This window comes from Ictalurus punctatus, chromosome 21, assembly GCF_001660625.3.
Source record: "Ictalurus punctatus breed USDA103 chromosome 21, Coco_2.0, whole genome shotgun sequence".
Lineage (NCBI taxonomy): Eukaryota > Metazoa > Chordata > Actinopteri > Siluriformes > Ictaluridae > Ictalurus > Ictalurus punctatus.
Genome location: NC_030436.2, coordinates 18,197,583 through 18,219,159, shown reverse-complemented (window position 1 = coordinate 18,219,159; position 21,577 = coordinate 18,197,583). Strand labels below are relative to the sequence as shown.

At 44.4% G+C, this 21,577-nt stretch overlaps 1 protein-coding gene across 1 annotated transcript in view; it reads left to right on the top strand.

Moving 5' to 3' along the window:
• Positions 1-21,577, top strand: part of suclg2 (succinate-CoA ligase GDP-forming subunit beta) — a 92,037-nt gene that overhangs the window by 40,310 nt on the left and 30,150 nt on the right. The window contains exons 3-9 of the mRNA XM_053674012.1: positions 2,001-2,100; positions 2,453-2,543; positions 4,197-4,349; positions 4,867-4,956; positions 6,695-6,791; positions 8,439-8,600; positions 11,391-11,533. Of these exons, the coding sequence (XP_053529987.1) occupies positions 2,001-2,100; positions 2,453-2,543; positions 4,197-4,349; positions 4,867-4,956; positions 6,695-6,791; positions 8,439-8,600; positions 11,391-11,533 (836 nt within the window). The remainder of the gene's footprint in view (positions 1-2,000; positions 2,101-2,452; positions 2,544-4,196; positions 4,350-4,866; positions 4,957-6,694; positions 6,792-8,438; positions 8,601-11,390; positions 11,534-21,577) is intronic.

Below are 21,577 nucleotides of genomic sequence, written 5' to 3'. Positions count from 1 at the left end.
CGACAGATAGACGTGTCTCTGTCGTTCTTCTGGGGTGTTTTTATTATTATTATTATTATTATTTATTTTATTTTTTTTAATGCAAGTTCTGTTTAATTACATTAAATTGTCTTGGCATGCATAGTAAAATTTCTGTAAATAAATAAATGTAACGACATCTGACAATTTCCGTGAGAGTGTTACAAATTCTCAATTCTGATTGGTCAGACTGATTTGGTGTTTGTTTATTTTTCTGTAACGGCACAGCTCTATCAGGTCATTTCATAGCTTCTAGGAAAGGTTTAATGCTGGGAATGTCAGTGAAGCAAGTTCCTGTCATCGTCAACATTATAGCAGCTATAAACATAGAAGCAATTCCCTCACTTTATCTCAACATTATCAACAACAACAACAACAACAACAAAAGTGCAGCTTGTTCCATCATCATAGGTGTTCAATCGAGTCGAGATCTGGCGAGTGTGACGGTCGTATCGTGTGATTTCCATCATAATCCATCGGATGATAAGAGCATTCCACGAGCCCTCGTGCCCTGCAGGTGGAGGCGGCGGAGTCCTTCTGGAAGAGACCACACTCATCGGGATCGAAATGTTTGGTCGTTGGATAAAGTGAAGAAGAACTGCGGTATTGATTTGCAGTTGTTCTGTTCTCTTGAAGTCGATCTTAACCAGACCAGTAAATTGAATAAACGCTCCCACAGCGATTTGTGATTTGGCTCCGACTTGGGGCAGACAAACCGGCTTGTGTTGATACTAATTATGTGAGGGGACAGTGATTAAAATCACGAGCGTCATTTTGAGGATTTAGCACACCTTTTTGGGAAAGTAGACTTTTAATCCCCCCCCCCCCCCCCCCCCCCCCCCGAGTTGAGAATGACCCAACTTATCCAGGGCAACCAGGATGTTTATTTCCGACATGCATTCATTTCTGCTCGATTGAGGAACCCAGGCATGGGAGCTCGACGGTGCTGGGATTTAAACTCACGACCTTACGATCAGTAGTCCTAAGCCTTAACCAAATTCAAGGCCTTGATGCTCACGTACAAGACCTTGTCTGGAACAGCGCCCCCTACCTCAACACTCTCCTCGAAGTTTACGTTCCCTCACGCAATCTGCCATCGGTTAACTACCAACTCTTCGTAGTGCCTACTCAGCGTGGCTCAAGGTCCCTTTCCAGAACCTTCAAACTAACTGCTCCTCAGCGGTGGAATGAACTTCCGACCTCAATCCGGACCACAGAATCCCTCACCATCTTCAAAAAAACAGCTAAAGACCCACCTCTTCCGTGAACACTTAACCAACCCCTAAAAGTCCAACCCTCACATTATTCTTAAATAAATAAATAAACAAACAAACAAACAAACAAACTTCCTCTGGCTCCTACACCTCGACTTTGCACTCTTTGCTTTTCTAGAACCCGATTATAAATCTCGCACAGTAGCACTAGTTGTACTGTTCTCCGCTTGATATATCGCTTCGCTTGTATTTCCTCATTTGTAAATCGCTTTGGGTAAAAGTTTAGCATCCTCTAAATTAATAAATGTCCATGTAAACCACAGAGTCACAACTTCCCTTCGAAAGCTCTGGGCCACTCTTGATTTATTGGGTTCGTGTTCTGTGAGTCGCTCAACGTTCCCGAGTAGGTCGTTAGTCCATCTAACGATCCGTCATGACATTTTGGGAAACGCATCCGGTACACACCTTGTTGCATTGGGTGCTACTCATTTTAGGCCCACAGTTTTGCATCTTTTTGGAGTTTGGGTTGAATGGCAGGGATTTTGCCGGCTCGGAGTCGCGCGTGTTGTCCAGATGATCGCCCGTCATCGCCCGTCAGTCAAACCTTGTACACGTTCCCCCGAGCGTCACGCATTTCTGAGCCGACACTTCACCTGTTCAGACCTTTTTAAACCGCTGACCGTTTTCTCGATGCCGAGAGCTTGTATTTCTGCCTTTTTCTTCCCTATTTATGACCGCTCCATCCATCTGTCTCGTATTTCTTCTCAGATGCTAAAGAAATCGTTCTGAAGGCTCAGATCCTGGCAGGGGGCCGAGGCAAAGGGGTGTTTGACAGCGGCCTAAAAGGTGGAGTGCACTTAACCAAAGAGTGAGTGAGTTCCTTCTCTGGAAGATTGGACACGTTGTCCTCTCTCTAACGTTCCCGCTCTATCATTCTCTCTCTCTCTCTCTCTCTCTTTCTTTCCTACATTCTCCTTTGCTCTGTTGCATTTTCTGTCGCGCTTTCTTTAAAATTGACAACCCTCAGTCAACTGCTTTTTGCACGCTCACAGTCTCGCTCCGTTTTCTCAGCCATGTCTGGCCCTCAGGCCTCCATCCGTTGCACAGTTTCTGTTGTTTTGTTTTTCCTTTTTCCCCCTGACTCTCACCCTTTTATACGATTTTTTTTTTCCCCCCTCATAACATGGTCTTAATGACTAACCAGTTTCATGTGTTCCCAGCCCGGTGGTGGTGCAAGAGCTGGCCAATAAGATGCTCGGCTTCAACCTGACCACCAAGCAGACGCCGAAGGAGGGCGTCAAGGTCAACACGGTGAGTTCGCCTCCAGGAAGCAGGAGCTGCCGTATTCACGCTCGATCTTTTACCTCGCTGCTCATAATCTGCTATTCCATTCCATTAAATTAATGACCAGGCTCAGGTTGTGAAAAAAAAAAAAAAATCCCATTAGCATTTTTTTTTTCTCTCTCTCTCTCTCTCTACCTCACCTCGTCCTTTCTTTCGTAGCTAGACGAGACACGCTCGCTTTGAAGCCTGTTCGTTTTCCTTCTATCTTAAATAAAAGAAGGGGGAAAAAAAATCCTAGTTATGAAAAGGTGAAAACCACAGCCATTGAAGAGCCAGTGTGTCATCCCTCTGTCACTAACAAGCCACTCTCTCATTCTCTCTCTCTCTCTCTCTCTCTCTCACTTTCAACTTTTTCTTTCACACACACTCCTGTCTGTGGCACAGAAAATATAAACACACACATGCCTACATATACAGATAATAAATGCTCGGTCCTGTTAGTGTTGTTTTGCTTTTGTTGTTCCTCATTTTGCAGCTGTGCGCGAGATGAGATTGGAGCATTGTGTCCCTTCACACACCGCCCTCTGTTCCCGTTAGCCTGCTGGAGAAACAGAACAAAATGAACCTCACATTTATACTCTCATTTATTTGTAAACTGAAAAGCTAAAAGTCCAACAGCTGCTTTTTGCCACATTTACATATTTAAACTTCATTTCGGTTATTCTGGGAAGTTATTCACTCCAAATCTGTATTAAAATGTCGTCTTTTCCCCAATATTGTAAATTGCTTGGTTTTGTTTGTTTGTTTGTTTGTTTGTTTGTGCCTCGACGAAACAAACAAACAAACAAAGTCATTATAAACAGACAAATTAATCAAACCACTCATGCATGCATTTGCATATTGGAACATGATTGGCTGGTGCATGTCATGATGTGATATGTTTCATATGTGTGGCCTCTGTGGCTCGGTCCTCGTAAAGGAGGCGTGGCCTCTGTGGCTCGGTCCTAGTAAAGGAGGTGTGGCTTCTGTGGATCAGTCCTTGTAAAGTAGGTGTAGCCTCTGTGGATCAGTCCTTGTAAAGGAGGCGTGGCCTCCGTGGCTTAGTCCTTTGTAAAGGAGGCATGGCCTCCGTGGCTTAGTCCTAGTAGGAGGTGTGGCATCCATGGCTTAGTCCTAGTAGGAGGCGTGGTCTCTGGTTGACAGTCGTAGTAAAGGAGGCGTGGTCTTGGTGGTTGTCAGTTCTAATAAAGGAGGTGTGGTCTCTGTAGGTCTCCATTAGTGAAGGAGGTGGGGCCTAATTGCCTGCCAGTTCATGTCCAAGGGTATTTACTGGAAAATTGTTCCAGGATTGGTTTCCGTGGGCGCAGTGTGTGCAGTCATAGACTGATTGATGATTGGAGTGTGTGTACAGAGGTGGATTGGAGGCCCTTTAAGAGGCTGTATTGTGATGTCGTTCTCTGTTTCCACAAACACAAAACCACTAGTGAGCTGTCACTGTGCCAGCAGCTTATCCGTTAATGTGGCTGTATTCAGATAACACTACAGACGCAGTAACTTCTCTTCCAGGTGGACGCACACACACACACACACACACACACACACACACACACACACACACACACACTGTCTCCCAGTTCTTGTTCATGTCCACGCTTTAAAAACGGGTCTCTGTGCTTGCAGGTGATGGTCGCCGAGGCTCTAGATATCTCTAGGGAGACGTATTTTGCCATCCTGATGGACCGCTCGTGTAATGGACCCGTGATGGTGGGCAGCCCACAGGGGGGAGTGGACATTGAGGAGGTGGCAGCCAAAACACCAGACCTTATCTACAAGGTATACACACATATATATACACACACACACACACACACACACACACACACACACACACACACACACACACACCTCTCTCTCATATTCACTTCTACACTCTTTAGAGCTCAGGAAGCCTATATCCTATTTCTTCATCCATCCAAACATCTTCCCTCTTGCTCAATCTCTTATAGATCAATCGATCGATTTATCTATTTGTCTGTCTCCATCCATACATCATTTTCTGTTTTTCTATCTATCTATCTATCTATTATCTGTATCAGTCTATCTGTCAGACTGTTATCCATCCGTTCTCTCTCTCTCTCTCTCTGTGTGTGTGTGTATTATTGCATCCTTTACTGTGTTAATATGAATACACACTCTGTATCTAATCAGTCCCGCTGATGGTCTCTCTCGTTCGCTCTCTTTATTTCTTCCTTCCTTTCTCTCTCTCTCTCTCTCTCTCTCTCTCTCTCTCTCTCTCTCCCTCCCTCCCATCCTCACTTCAATCTCTCTCTCTCCATCTTTCCCTCCACAGGAAATCATCGATATTTTCGAAGGCGTTCGAGACGACCAGGCGCTGCGCATGGCAGCTAATTTGGGCTTCAAAGGGCCGCTGGAGAGGCAGGTAATGGAACAGGAGTCGGAGCAGAGCACCAAAACAGCACACACCCTGACACGGCTATTGCGCTAATACGCCGGCTAAACGCTGTGTATGCTGGGCTTTAGTGCGAACATCGCCGATCCACAGAGGCATCAGTAGTCTGTGCGGCGTTTATTTCAGCTATAAATGACTCACTGATGTGCCGTAACTGCCGTGGCTATAAACGATAAGCCCTGATTTAAATCTTCACTGGGCTTTAAAGACATTTAGAGGTTATCTCCATCCCACTTCTGCCAGGCAGTGATATATACGGCCAGCTCCCGACCTCCAGGAGCTATCTCCTGCTTATTTTAATTCTCCTTCTGTTTTTTTCCCCCCCTCTTCTGGTTTTTTTCCCTGCTTCTCCTCCCACACAATTTTTGTTGTAATCAAAAAATGTTGCATCAGTCAAGTAGCATCGTATCAAAACTTCACTCCATGCTCTTTTCAGTGATTCGTTCGGAATGCGGCATTCGTATAAATCAACTTAATGAAGCCCATTTTTAAAGGGTTATGAGCACGTAGCACACACTGATGCGTCTGTGTGTTCATACATTGATTCAAACAACCAGAGGAAATTTAAATTATTAGTCAAGTGTGCAGCTTGTCAGATTTCTGCTACAGTCATCCTTTTAATGCGTTTAATAAGGATGATTTGCAAACAGATATTCCGCTCAGAACTAATGAAATTTCTGTTGGAGGAGTACCGTTTAAACAAGTTGGGTATATTGAATACATTTAGTCAAATAAAGTGGGGGAAAAAAATCTGTCCTTCGTACAGTCAACCGTATGAGCCTGTATTTCTTCACATGGATGAATCTGTGCACCAGAATACTGTTACACACAGGCCACGCCTCCTTCACTGATACTGGTGCACATAGGCCACGCCTCCTTCATTGATACTGATACATACAGGCCACGCCTCCTTCATTGATACTGATGCACATAGGCCACGCCTCCTTCATTGATACTGATGCACATAGGCCACGCCTCCTTCATTGATACTGATGCACATAGGCCACGCCTCCTTCATTGATACTGATGCACACAGGCCACGCCTCCTTCATTGATACTGATGCACACAGGCCACGCCTCCTTCATTGATACTGATACACACAGGCCACGCCTCCTTTATTGATACTGATACACACAGGCCACGCCTCCTTCATTGATACTGATACACACAGGCCACGCCTCCTTCATTGATACTGATACACAGAGGCCACGCCTCCTTCATTGATACTGATGCACACAGGCCACGCCTCCTTCATTGATACTGATACACACAGGCCACGCCTCCTTCATTGATACTGATACACATAGGCCACGCCTCCTTCATTGATACTGATACACAGAGGCCACGCCTCCTTCATTGATACTGATACACAGAGGCCACGCCTCCTTCATTCTTACTGATGTGCACAGGACACACCTCCTTCATTGTTACTGATGTGCACAGGCCGCGCCGCCTTCACTGATACTGGTGTGCACAGGCCACGCCTACTTCAATGATGCTGATGCGCACAGGCCACGCCTCCTTCACTGATATTGATGCGCACAAGCCACGCCTCCTTCACTGATACTAATGTACACAGGCCGCGTGTATACATAAGTTCACAATGGTCAATTAGTGTATTTTGTGTGTGTGTGTGTGTGTTATTTGTGTGGCACAAGGCCTTGTTTGTTTCCTTAACCATAATCTTTCTTTACGCATCTGTCCCAGGCTGCAGATCAAATTAAGAAGCTGTATGATCTCTTCCTGAAAGTTGACGCCACTCAAGTGGAAGTGAATCCACTCGGCGAGACTCCCGAAGGACAAGGTGGGACACTTTAACATTCTGAAACGTGTGTGTTAATTTATGGGAGAAACCATCACTGGTTGAGGTTGTGAAAGAGAGACAGTGTGTGAGACATGAGAAGGACGCAGTTGCTAGATGTGTATCTACAGGGCTCCAAAACGTTTTGAGGAACTAAAGAGTTATTTATAATATAATTTTTTTGGTTGTTGTTTTTGTGACAGCTTCCCATAATGGCATTGAGTTGGACTCAACCGGAGAATTTTTTTTTTTTTTTTTTTGGCCTATAAAGTCAGAAGGTCTAAACTTGAAGACATTTCTCCATTCCACTTCACTTCAGTGACCATTAAGGAATTTCATGATTGAGCAGAAGTAATGAAGAGCGTCTGCTTAGTGGAGCAGCATCTTTAAGATTAAACTGCAAGCTCGGTTACGGGTTGTGTAGAGGGATAGAAAGGTTGGGAGAAATAAAAAAAAAAAAAAAAAAAAGAGTTCAGTCATTTCAGCCAAATATCACCTGGATTCACCTGCTACTGTCTCAGGAGCACTTTGCTTGTCCTGTTTTTCTGGAAACTCTGCGTCTTTCACTCAACTTCCACTACATTACTGGAGCACGCTGCAGTTACTTCCTTGAAGAATGAGATCGGTGACATTGAGGAAAAGCTGGACATGTAGAAAATGCTGAAATTACCAATGATCCAAAAAGGGAGTTATGTAGAGCATGATGAGTTCACTGTGGGAGATGCAGATGAGGGTGAGTAAAAGACATCGGAAGGAAGAAAGAGCTGGCGAAATGAGGAGTTGCAGAGATATAATAAAGGCGAAAGAATCAAGTGGAGTTTAGTAGAACAGGAGAGATGGAGTGAATGGGGATGAAGTGAGAACTCTAAGCACGACTCTGATTAGAGCTGCTTTCTCCATCATTCCGTTCCTCATCCACTCACGGCGTTAGTGAGAGCACGTCTCAGAAAGTAAGAGTCTGGTTCGGCTGTACGAGAGAGACTGAGCGTTAGTGTTCGGCTTTCCGGATGAGCTCGGGGACTTGTGTACTTCAATCTCCATCCTCAGAACCGCATTACTGCCCCCAAAATGCATGAATGATCACGCTGAACTGCACGGCAGCCATTAAACTGCACGGCCGTCACTGATGGCATCTCCAGGGGTTGGGATTTACAGAGAGAAGATCGATCACGGGATGAGATGGGGGGGGGGGTGAGAGGCGAGAGGCATCACGGCCCGGTTCCCCGGTTCGTTGACATTTTAACGAGGTCTTGAGGAAGGGTAATTATGCACATGTGGAGTTTTGCTTTGAATAGTGGCTTGTAAAGTTTGCCCATGTTGTTGATGTTTAACATTCATGGATTAACATGGATTTTTTTTTTTCCTTCTTTTTAATTGTTATTCTCGAATCGTACGTAATATAAAGGAGTGTTATCGGCTGTGTGTCATTTCTTAAAACCAAAAAAAAAAAAAGACACGCGGTAAAGTTATTAAGGGTGCATTATGTGTGCAATGTGATTTGTTAGTCAAGTTGTAAAGATCCACCATTGGTACGCCATTGATCCACCGTTTGAAGGTCCACCATTGGTACGCCATCAGCCCAGGAAATGGACGTTTGGTGTCGTCTGTCAGAACAGAAACTAGACGTCACGTCTTTTTTTTTTTCCGTAGTCGTGTGCTTCGATGCCAAAATCAACTTCGATGACAACGCAGAGTTCCGACAGAAAGACGTCTTCGCCATGGACAACACGGCCGAGAGCGACCCCACGGAGACCGAGGCGGCCAAATACGACCTCAAATACATCGGCCTGGACGGCAACATTGCTTGCTTTGGTGAGTTTGTTTTATTGATTATGGAACGAAACGGGTAGATGTTCGAATTTTGGAAAACGCACCGTCGGCTTGTGAAACGTCGGTGATGCGTTTGACTTTGACATGGCTTAGACGTGAGACTCGGACCTACCTTGATTCTGATGATGAAATGTTTGTTAGGCATGTATTGAGATGGACGTTTACTGAGAAGTTCTAGGTTAAAGCTCTCGGTCAGGGGGTCAGAGGACAGTGTTTCTTTGCTACTCCTGGGACACGAACGCACAACCTTCCATCCTTTACTATAATGCAGAAAAGTAATGAATAAGCTCCAACCCCAAACTTAAAACCCTTTCGACTGTAGATCTGTGCAAGTGCTTCCAAGTCTTGCGATTGGAACCAAATTATAGTGGGCTGGAATTATTAGTGTATTGGTAAATTGAGTGCGCAGAGTTTGCGTGTTCCCCCCGTGCTTCGGGGTTTCCTTTGGGTGCTCCGGTTTCCTCCCGCAGTCCCGAGACACGCGTCGAAGGCCGATTGGCGTCTCTAAATTGTCCGTAGTGTGCGATTGTGCCCTGCAATGGGTTGGCACCCCATCCAGAGTGTCCCGAGTTCCCCGGGATAGGCTCCAGACTCCTCGCGACCCTGTGTATGATAATCGGTATGGAAAATGGATGGATGGATAATCCATTTACAATGAATTACAAGCCAAGCATGAATCACACAATGTATTGAATAGTATTGTGACATAGCTGTCAACTGGGTGAAAGAAAGAAAGCCTCCTTAAGACAAGCCAACATAGCCGTTTTTTTTTTTTCTTCCCCCCCAGACTACATTTCTAGTTCCATCTGAAAGCAGAACACGTTCAGGGTGTTATCACCAATTTCAAACAGCCTCGTCACGGTGGGTTTTATTTAGATCTGATCTTAAACATGTAACTTTATTAAGGCATAACCAAATGGGTTCTGCTTGTGATTGAACCTGCCAGAAGCGATGACTTCCAATTAGAGAGAAAGGCCTCGAAAAGTGCCTCGAACAAGGCAGATTGGCTGAGAGATTGTTCTAGCTGTCATTAAAGCAGCTTCTCAGTAGACATAAAAGACATAAAAAGGTTTTTAAAGTGTTGAACAAACGAGACGCCAGAAAGCAGAAGAAACAATCCACCGAAAGTGTATCACTCTCGCTCTCTTGCTCTCTCTCACACTCATACACACCTACACCTACACGTAGAGCTGGTGTTTTGTGTGTGTTTTTTTTTTTTTTCTTCTTCTTTTTTTTTTTTCCCAAGGCTGGTTTTGGAGTTCTTGCCAAGCTTCAGCCTTTCGTCTGAGATTCAGGAATAAGCCGGAGGAAAACACTCGAGCACTTGGCTCTGCTACAGCATGGACTAATTAGGCAGGCTCAATGGCCCAGCTAACGCTGCAACTGCTAATGTCGCTGGTGTCCAGTACTCGTTTAATATAATTCACTTATCCATCTGTTTGCCAGGATGACGGAGAATTAGACTTGTGTTCTGTGCAGTTAGTGCTGGGTAGAGTAATTATTTACTGTGTTTTATGGACTATAGGATGCTCTGTTGCTGTGAATTACACAGTTTTGTATTCCTGTAACTACGATATGCCAATTAGTGTTTATACTGTAGGTGTGCTGCTCCAGCTGTTGCGGGAGTTTTTATTGTAGCTGTTACAGTTGACTTTTTTTGAATTTCCTCTTTGGGCTTTTACTCGAGTTCCGTATACGAGTTTTTATTCGAGTTTCCTATCTGAGTTTCTTTCTTATTTCAATAGGTTATGCGTTACTCCAGGAAGTACAGTAGTTTGGAAATGTATTCAGATTAACAGTAGGCATGCTAGTCCGGCTGTTACATGCAGGATCACCGACATAACAAAATCGACTACTTTAACGTACTAAATTTGAAGTACATTAAAGGGTTCAACATCAAACGCTACTATATGATGACTTCATTAGGATAGACTTACAGGTATGGCCAAGGTCTTTGTTAAACTATGTAACAATACCAACGTTATGTAAAATAAAAAGGGTCGGGTGCTTCTTTTGCTACTTGGCAGTCCATACAGGGTTTAACAGAGGGGTTTTTTTTTGTGATTGTTGCGGCAATCAACAATAAATTTATTATTTTTTTTTTAATTTGCGGAAAACTGATCGGCGAAATTTGGCGATTGAACAAGTTGTCGGTAAATGAGACCTTTTAGCTGTACACGTGTTCGGCGCACGTGAATGGGCAAGGGCTTTGGCTGAATGCGCGTTGTGATGAGGTCACACTGGCCCAAATCTGAATTAAATCGGCGGCCATTTTGAAAAACTTCCAAATATGGTGGGGTTTGCTTGATTTTCCGTTCATTTCCGCGGTCGCAAAATCACGAAATCCTGGTGAGACTGACTTACAAATCAACTTGTATATTTCATTACAGGATTTAATGAGGTTTGTCCTAATTCCTAAACCGTGCACACTCGCTATGTTACCGTTTATTGTGGACAGTCGGAGTTGCGAGAGTTTATCGGCTAAAAGTTTTTGCACTGTAGTGCATCTGCGTTGTTGTTGTTGTTGTTTTTGTGCTCTTTCACCCTGTGCTGTGACATTTACAGCTCATTTTTGCTGCGTATCGTGTAGCCCAGTACCACGACCTCATATGCCCTGCCTGCGTTTTCTGAATTCAGTAGTATGAAATTAGCCTATGGATAATAGATAACACGTTCTTCCTCTGATCTTCAAACTGTAGACGTACAGAACGATGCAAACCAACTCATCAACTGATTTCTCATAATTCGGATCATTATTTTATGTCGTTACAGTCAATGGTGCTGGCCTTGCCATGGCGACATGCGACATCATCGACCTGCATGGCGGGAAACCGGCAAACTTCCTGGACCTGGGCGGAGGAGTGAAGGAGAACCAGGTGTACGCAGCTTTCAAACTGCTCACTGCTGATCCCAAGGTAAGAAAACCTCCTCTGTTGTAATGATGGCTTTCAGGAAGTAAAGACCAAGCTGTGGGATGAAATGTTTCTCTAGCACCATGGGGTACGACACGTGACTATTATTAAGACAAAATAGACATACGCTATACAGCCAAAGGTTTATAGACCCTTGAGCATCGCACCCGTATGTGCTTGATGAACATCCCATTCCAGATTTATTCCCCCCTTTGCTGTTATAAAAGCTCCCCTCTTTTGGGGAGGCTTTCCGCTTGATTTGCGAGCGGGGCTGTGGGGATTTGTGTTCATTTAGCCGTTAGTGAGGTCAGTCAGTGATGTCCAGTGAGGAGGCCTGGGGTGCAGTCAGTGTTCCGGTTCATCTCAAAAGTGTTTAATGGGGTTGAGGTCAGGGCTCTGTGCAGGACACGTGAGTTCTTCCATTCCAACCTTGACAAATGATGTCTTCTTAGACCTTACTTTGTGCACAGGGGCGTTGTCATGCTTGGGCCTCTTAGCTCCAGTGAAGGGAAAAGTGTAAATCTACAGCATACAAAGACACTTTATACTATTCTATAAGTGTGCTTCAAACGACTTATGGGTGTGATAGTCAAGTGTCCAAATACTTTTGGCCATGCAGTGCATCGTGGACGTTGTTAAAGGGTGACTTGTTGGATGATCTAATAAACAAGATTAGTTAAATGTATAATATAACTTTGTTAAATGATTCTTTGATTAATAATTAAACCATTTTAATAGTCTAGAGTTAGGTTTAAGGGACACGTAGCTTCATAACGTTGATTTGTGAGTGACAAGAGACTCCAGCCTGATTTGCTAAACAAATTATTTTTAAACATGGGTTAGTGTTAGAATGACGGTTAGGGATAAATATCTTCATAACGTCGATCTGAGAGTGACCGAGGGATTTCAGCGTGTCCATCTCTTCATCACAGCCATCCATCAGGTTTGTACTGTTATTTCCACAGACTCTCTACACACACACACTCATTCCTTGAAACTCATTTATCCTCCTTCATTCCTCATCACTCAAAACTGAGAGTCTGAGAAGCGAGCTTCTGTTCACAGTAAGCCGGAACGTTCCATCCTTGCAGCACCGGTAACCCGCGCCGGAGCCACGTGATACGATACGGCAGCGCTAATCATTTGTTTACATTCACCTTAATCTCACATGCGGTTACACCTCGCATTTATTTTGCTCCGGGTCTGAGCGCGCGTCGACGTCTTCATCCCCGGCTTACAGAAACGCACGTATCTGTTCCTGTGTTTCCTCGACCCAAGCACGAGCGCCGAGGTGTAATACGTGACTGCCGTCCTGAGAGCAATGAATTTTAAACAGGCTCTCACTGGCTGATGTATTATTCTGCTCAGCTATCTAAGGTGTATTTATTATTTTTTTGCCATGCATAAATCCATCACAGTGCACTGGAAGACAAAAAAAAAAAAAAAAAAAAAACTATAAAAAGGAAGAGACAGGAAGTGGAGTTTCTTACATCCTGTCCAGAGGATCAGTCTTGTCGGTTATTTTCTCCGACTAAGGATGAATGTTGTGTATGTTTTAAGCAGTTTTTAAATGATTTATAGTACTGCGCTGTTTTGATGGAGAATGAGGACGAGAGTGATGTTGGCCTCTTTTTTGGGGGGCGCCAGTCTCTCATTTTTATTTCTCGCTCGCTCTCTATCTCTTTATCTTGGTCCCTCTCAGTTGAGGGATTTGCATTTCACAGGAGCATTCTGTGCCACCTCTCGCATGTGCTGGGAATTTTAATCAGAATGTTAATTATTCTGTCTCTAACAGGATAAAAATCTGCATTTGCATTTCTCCAAACTCGGTGGAGCTTTTGCACTCTAAAATTCCTGGCCCCTCATCGCTCTTGGCAAGCTCGGCCCGACGATCTACATTCACCGATAAGGCCGGCTTCCAACTCTCTTTGGACTGGCGCGGTGTCTATAAAAGATCTTCTCTGTTAGTGGATTGACCTGAGACCTGTGATGCTGTGTTACTGCTTGTGCTTTATGACCGATATAGAACAAAACTGAACCGGAGAGATTGGGAGTAGGCTTGCAAAGAAAAGGGAAAACGTAGGAGGAGGAAAAGAGAAGGGACACGACTGAGGGTAAGGACATTTAGAAATGAGGTGTATAGAAAGAAAGGCAATGGGAGGGGAAAGAAATGGGGAAAGGGAAAGTAAAGTAAAAAAGACGACAAAGGGAAATCGAAGAGATGAGAACAGAAGATAAGTGGAATGAAAGGAAGGCAAGAGATGAGATGGAAAAGGAAGACGCAAAGGAATGAGGAGGATGGAGATACGAGACAAGAAGGAAAGAGACCAGAAGGGAAAAGAAGTTAGGAGATGGGTAGAAATGAGAAGGGAAGGCAAAAGGAAAAAAATAATAAGGAAAGAGAAGGGATGTGAAAAGGAAGGGAAGAGATGAGATGGAAAGGGAAAGAAGAGGATTGAGATATGAGGCAGGAAGGGAAGAGGGAGGAAAGGAAGAGAAAAGTACTGAGACAAGGAAAGGAGAAGGGAAGAGAAGATTCAAGAAGGTAAGAGAGGGGAAGAGATGAGCAGGGAGGACAACAGGAAAAAATATTGAGAAATGGCATGAGAGATGAGAAAAGGGAGATGAGACGGGAAGAGAAAGGAATGAGGAGGACCGAGATGAGCCAAGAAGGGAAAAGAGAGGAAAGGAGGAGAGAAGTACTGACCTGGGAAATGGAGAACTGGGACACACAAGAAGGTAAGAGACCAGACAAGAGAGGGGAAGGGAAAAGAAGTTAGGAGATGGGAAGAGACGAGAAGGGAAGGCAAAAGGAAAAAAAATAATAAGGAAAGAGAAGGGATGAGAAAAGGAAGGGAAGAGATGAGGTAAGAGCAAGAGAAGAGCACTGACCTCAAGATAAGAGGCATGGCAAGAAATGGAGAAGTGGGAGACATGAGAAGGTAAGAAACAAGACAGGAAAGGAGGGGAAGAGAGGGTAATGGGAAAGAAGGAAGGAGATGGGAAGAGATGAGAAGGCAAGAGAAAGGAATGAGTAGGACAGCGATGAGACGAAGGGAAAAGAGAAATGTACTGACATGAGAAAAGGAGAAGGGAAGACAGAAGAAGGTAAGAGACGAGACAAGACAGGGGAAAGAACAAGAGGAGAGGAGATGGGAAGAGGTGAGAAGGGAAGGCAAAAGTAAAAAAATGACAAGGAAAAAGAAGGGATGAGGAAGAGAAGAGGCATAGCAAGAAATGGAGACGGGGAGACACAAGAACGTAAGAAGCAAGTAAAGAAAGGAGGGGAAGAGAGGGTAATGGGAAAGAAGGAAGGAGGGACTACACAAGAAGGAAAGTGACAAAGATAAGTGATGTATCAAGAGAGAAGGTAAGAAACGGGAAGAAAATGGAAGGCACGAGAAGGTAAGAGGCAAGACAAGAAAGGAGGGATACAGGGTAAGGGAAAAGAAGGAAGGAGATGTGAGAAGGTGAGAAAATGAAGGGAAAACCACAAATGAGAAAAGGAAGGGACTACACGAGAAGGAAAGCGACGAGAAGGAAGGGAAAGGAAAGGAAGGGCGGTGACAAAGAGAAGAGATGTATCAAGGGTGAAGGAAAGAAAGGGGAACAGAAGGAAAGATACAAGAACGTAAGAGATGACGAGACAAGTGGAGAAGGGGAAAGTACGAGAAGGACAGGGACAGGAAGAAAAGCGACATAAAGGCGAAGGATGGGATGAAAATTTGAGCTCACTGTTTCCGGAATGGCCCTCGTTCGCACGGGGTATGAAGAGGTCGAAACCGAGTAGCCGTGACTCGTGACAACATTGAGCAGTGTGACCTTAACGCTCGTACACTGCTTAGATGTTCAAGCTTCTTTTATTTGCTCCTCACACACATCATGTCCCGAGAGTGCAGAGGACCTCGCTCGCGCTCTCATTGCAGTATTTCTAAACAGCCATTATTCATGTCTGGCTCTACAACTCTGAGGGAGTGAGGGAAGAAGAGGAGAAGGAGGGAGCGATGGAATGGCAGTCCTTCACCGCAGACTTTTTAGAAGTTGCATGAATAAAACATTTTGCTATTACAGTTCTTCTCCCTCTGAAATACATCACACACCTGTGGGCCAAATGGTGGCTAAAGAACTTTGTACCGAGAGACGAAGCAAGAGGCCTTGAATAGCTGTTTAGTTAGTAGGTGGAGTGTGTTAGGGGTGTGCTCAGGGCGTATGGGCGGAGTTTGACAGGGTCATTGCGACTATTGGATGTTTGGAGCGTCCCTTTTTTTCATCACCAAACCTGTGTCCTCAATACAGTCACCCAATCTGAATCCTCCGGGTCATCATCCGATTGGTCCAGGGGAGACTTTCTTCATATATTTTCCTTTCCATTCCAACAGGACAGGATGCTAGGATGTGCATGCTGATGAGTGTGATCTGTGTCCCCTGTGGGATCACCCATTCTGTGTCCCCTGCTTAGTCACCCAATCTTTGACCCACGTATCATCATGGATCTTCCTCCCGTCTGTCACTACTAGATCGGTCAACTGTACTGTTATCTGATCTGCAACCCTGTGCTATTACCCGATCTGCTCCCCCTCTGGAACCATCAGATCCACATCAAATCTATTACTTGATCTGTGACCCTGTGTCATCACCGTCCCGAGTTTCATCACCCGAACTGCATCCCCCGAGTCATTATCCAGTCGCTATACCCGCGGTCACTACCCAATCTGCATCATTGTGTCATTATCTGATCTTCACCCCGTCACTACCTCTGCATCCCTGTTTTGTTGCTCGACCAGCGTCCCTCATGTCATCACCAAACCTATGTCCCCAGCGCAATCACCCAATCTGTATCATCACCCGATCTGTCCCAGAAAGAACATTACCTGGATATTCTTAATATCCTGCCAGATACACTTACTTTTTAAATACTCTTTTGTTGTTTGAATGTTGTGGAGGCTTCTCTGTCTCACACGTACGCACTCAGACGTGTCTTCACTGATGTTTTGTTTTTTCGTCTGAAATCCTGTTGGAACATTGTCTCTGCTTCACGCCTTCACACTCTCATGAGCATGCACATCCTAACATCCCGTCCTGTTCCTGTGGGTGCGCCTGTTTGTATATGGGTGTGTTTTTATTTTGTGTGTGTGTGTGTGTGTGTGTGTGTGTTTGTCTCCAGAGAGATTGGTGGAGAAATAGACAGATGGATAGAGGTTAAGGAGAGAGCAGAAATAGTTGTATTGCTAGAGTATGAAAGGATTTGTTTCATTATCTCCACTTTCTTCATTACCAACCACACACACACACACCTTTTTCCATCTCAACCCACCCACACTTCATCATTTCTCTCTATCAGGACCCAGTGCCCTTGTCATGGAGGACTTGATGGTGTTAAATGATGTCTTCCCAGCACACATACACACACTGACACATGCAGACCTGAGGGATTCCTCGATTCTCATTCGTCCTTAACGCAAGCTCCGTTCTTGGTTTCCCAACATGGCCGCCTTCAGTAATGGAGCTCATTTCCCCTGTGTCTGGTCTCATGGCCCACGGAGTGCCAACGTGCGGCTGAGTGTGATTGACAGGGCAACACATTTACTGCCGTGATGATTGAGGCGTTTACGATGTTTGGACACGGTTTGCTCCGTGTGTGTGTGTGTGTGTGTGTGTGTTTGTAACCTCACTAACATTCACCTCAAAACAGTGAACATGAAACGGTGGCTAATCAGCAGGAGGCACATTTAAAAGATCGTGTAAAGGGTTTTGTAGACAGCCGCTTACTTTGAGGTGCAGAAAAAAGAACTGTAGATAATGTTTTTTTCCCACCATCCAAACCACCAGTTAAGGCATACAAATGAGCATATTCCTTCTCTCTTTCTTGTGTTTTAATAAAAATAACTGACTTAATAAAAATTTATACCACAGAGCCGTTGAATACACGATTGTGACTGGTCAGAAGGATTCATTTTCTATGGTGGTGGCTTGGCGGTTCAGGCTCTGGGTTACTGATCTAAAGGTCGGGAGTTGATGCCCCAGCACTGCCAGGCGGTGGGTTACTGATCGGAAGGTCATGGGTTCAAGCCCCAGCATTACCTGAATCTGGGTTACTGATCAAATGGTCGGGGGTTCAGGCACTGCCAAGCTGCCACTGTTGGGCCCTTGAGCAAGGCCCTTAACCCTCTCAGCTCCAGGGGCACCGTATCATGGCTGACCCTGCGCTCTGACACCAGCTTCCTAGCACGCTGGGATATACGAAGAAATATAATTTTTCACTGTGCTGTAATGTATATGTGACCAATAAAGACTCATTATAACAGCAGCTCTTACAGTAGTGCAGCTACATTCGGGATAACGAAAGACAATGACCTATAGTGACATCACTTCACCATACCAGACACAACGCCTGCTAGAGGGCAGTCATTGTTTTATAGTCCTGATATAGTGCAACCTGAATGTGAGTGTTGAGTGCCACTGGCACCTGCGTGTCTGCCTGTAGTGCAACCTGTAGTGCTTCCTCCATTAACACTCCTCTAAACAACTGGCTTTTGATATTCGCTCAGTCCGGTAGAACTTGTGATCTTCTCAGACGGAGCAATTATCCTGAGGGGGGGGGGACCGGAGTATATGGATTGATGCTCTTGAGTAAGTGGAGGGAAAAGAAAAGCGCATTGAGACGCCCTTGAAAGTGCAAAAAATGCATTTGCTGATTTGTTTACTGTGGAGGGGATTGCGCATCAGTCTTGTTTCATGAATGCGAAAGAGCACGACTTTGAAGATCAGAGCTTTTGTTCGCCCTACAAAAGGGGCTCATCAACATAGCTAATTAAATTGAAATGGCTGTGTGTGTTTGGGGGCTTGTCAGCAGTCAGCAACCATATATATAATATATATTAGTGTGTGTGTGTCTGTGAAGTTAGTGCTGTCTCTATATGAAACAATCCTACAGGTCAAACTATCACTGGCTGTAAAGTCCACATGAGCCTCTTCCCATTTAAAGCCTCAGATTTGGACTCAAAACTGCACTTCTCTTCTCTGGCCTTCAAGACATGCCTACATTACCAGCTATGACCATCAAGGGACAGCCACTATTACATATATCGACTGAAAGACATGCCCACATTTCAATTTTCAGCCATCAAACACTCCCACTCATACCCACACTTCATTTCCAAATACGGACACGCCTACATCCTGTTTTATAGCTTTCAAGTCACAGCCACTTAGAGTCATTCTTGTTTACGTATAGAGATTGAAAGACTATTTTCCTGTTCACACCCATCAAGGCACATCCGCTTGGAGGCACTATCATTTCAATACGTGACCTCGCACACACCGGCATAACCTCTCACACACACCCTCTATAGTCAGGCATGCCCAATTTAAGTCTCTCATTTCAAAACATGGATTTAAAGATGCCAACATTCTTGTTAAACACAATCCAGACACAGACACTCGTACTTCCATATATAGACCGAAAGAAACACTCACGTTGCCTTGTACAGCCATCAAGGCATGGCTACTTGGAGATCTTTTCATTCCTATATATAGACTCAGACACCGCCATACCTCCATCTACAGCCATCAAGGCACACCCATTTAGAGCCAGTCTCATTTGCATGTGTACACTGAAAGGCATGCCCACTCGGAGCCACTCTCATTTACATATGTAGACTGAGAGCCACGCCCACTTGGAACCACTCTCATTTACATATGTATGCTGAAAGCCCTGCTCACTTGGAACCACTCTCATTTACATATGTAGACTGAAAGGCATACCCATTTAGAACCACTCTCATTTGCATATGTACACTGAAAGGCACGCCCACTCGGTGCCACTGTCATTTACATATGTACACTGAAAGGCACGCCTACTTGGAATCACTCTCATTTGCATGTGTACACTGAAAGCCATGCCCACTTGGAACCACTCTCATTTACATATGTATACTGAAAGCCATGCCCACTTGGAACCACTCTCATTTGCATATGTACACTGAAAGCCATCCCCACTTGGAACCACTCTCATTTGCATATGTAAACTGAAAAGCATGCCCACTTGGAACCACTCTCATTTGCATATGTAGTCTGAAAGGCCCACCCACTTGGAACTACTCTCCTTTGCATATGTACACTGAAAGGCACGCCCACTTGGAACCACTCTCATTTACATATGCAAACAGAAAGCCATGCCCACTTGGAACCACTCTCATTTGCATATGTAAACTGAAAAGCATGCCCACTTGGAACCACTCTCATTTGCATATGTAGTCTGAAAGGCCCACCCACTTGGAACTACTCTCCTTTGCATATGTACACTGAAAGGCACGCCCACTTGGAACCACTCTCATTTACATATGCAAACAGAAAGCCATGCCCACTTGGAACCACTCTCATTTGCATATGTAGACTGAAAGCCATGCCCACTTGGAACCACTCTCATTTGCATATGTAGACTGAAAGGCCCGCCAACTCAGAGCCGCTCTCATTTGCCACTCTCACTGTCCCTGTCTTTCCTCCTCCTTCTACTTTCTTCTCGCTTTCTCTCTCCCTTCGCTTCCTCTCTCTTTATTTCTCTTTAATCGAGCACTGGACGTTTTATCAAGTGTGGACAGCAAATGAAAATTTGATGACCTGCCCTGCCTCCTGCTCCGAGCTTCTTTACCGGATGCTGTCCTCTCCTGCAGACACTAAACGATGTAGTTCACGTATCGATCGCTGTGTTTTCAAATAAAGTTTTCTTTATTTTGTAAGTTGTCGGGTGTCATCTCATGAGAGATACAGCCTTGTTCTCTTTTAGGTTAAAGGGGTGGGTCGTATCAGCGTGAATCAGATGAGCTCCAAACACACACACACACACACGCGGTATGATGCCGAGCCGATAATTCCACTACTTTGAAATTCTTCCCGGATCGATTAGCCTGTGCTGTGTAGGACATCGCAACAGAACACAAATCTACCCGACTTAACCTCTCTCCTCTCTCTCACTTTCTCTTTATTCTCTCTCTTTAATTTAACGGTTGTCGATGTAGTTATTCAGCTCACGCTTGTATAATGGTCACTTTCGTTCAGGGTTAATATTTTCATTTCCGAATCTCTACGCAATTAATCTTGAAATATCACGTACATAAGGTGCTTGCGATGTTAATGCACCAGATATTAGTAATTATTGTGGGCTTACATAGCATGCATTAGCCAATTAGCTCACATTAGCTAAACTCATCGATTTAACTGTCCATTATGTTTAATTAATTGTGAAAGCCAGGAATCATGATCACGGTAAGATTGCGGTCAGTTATTTGACCGTATATAAGATTAATTGTGCAGCGCGGCTTTCGTTCATTAGTTCTCTCTCTCTCTCTCTCATGCTCACTCCTCCTCTGTCTTTTCGTTTTCAGACTCTGTTTAATGAGCTTTATTGGCATGACTGCTTTACGTGTAATATCGACAAAGCAGTAACGAGTTAATAGGCAACACACTAATACTAGTATTAATGAGTATACTGTTAAAATGTACAGTGTCAATGAAAAACAGTATACTCTTTTTGTTTTTTTGGTTGCTGTCGAGAGAGAGAGAGAGAGAGAGAGCATAAAATTGGATTGAAAAAGACAGGAAGATAGTAGTTTATTTCTTAAAATAAATTTTCCTTAATTAAAGGTTACATTTCTCTCTAATGTTCACTATGAGATTACGCTAATTAAGCGCAAGGTCTACATCCGTGTACATGTAATATAATATTGTGACTAATTAAGGAAGTACAATATCGCAGCCACACTGTGATTGGCCTCATCCGAATTGAACGGAACCGCTTGAGGGACGTTATTATAAATTATAATCAATGGAAATGATTCGTCGGCTCGATAGGTTCTCACGTAATCTCATTAACGTTAACGTTCATTATGCGGACGAGTATAAACACAACGTGCATTATGGAGCACGCTTGAAAATCACAGCTACGGAAAGACCCGGAATAGCGAAAGGTGATGCTAACAGGGACAAGCTCAGACCTCGTTCTAATAACGAGCAAACATTCAGGATGGGGGCGGGATGGTGCAGTTTGAT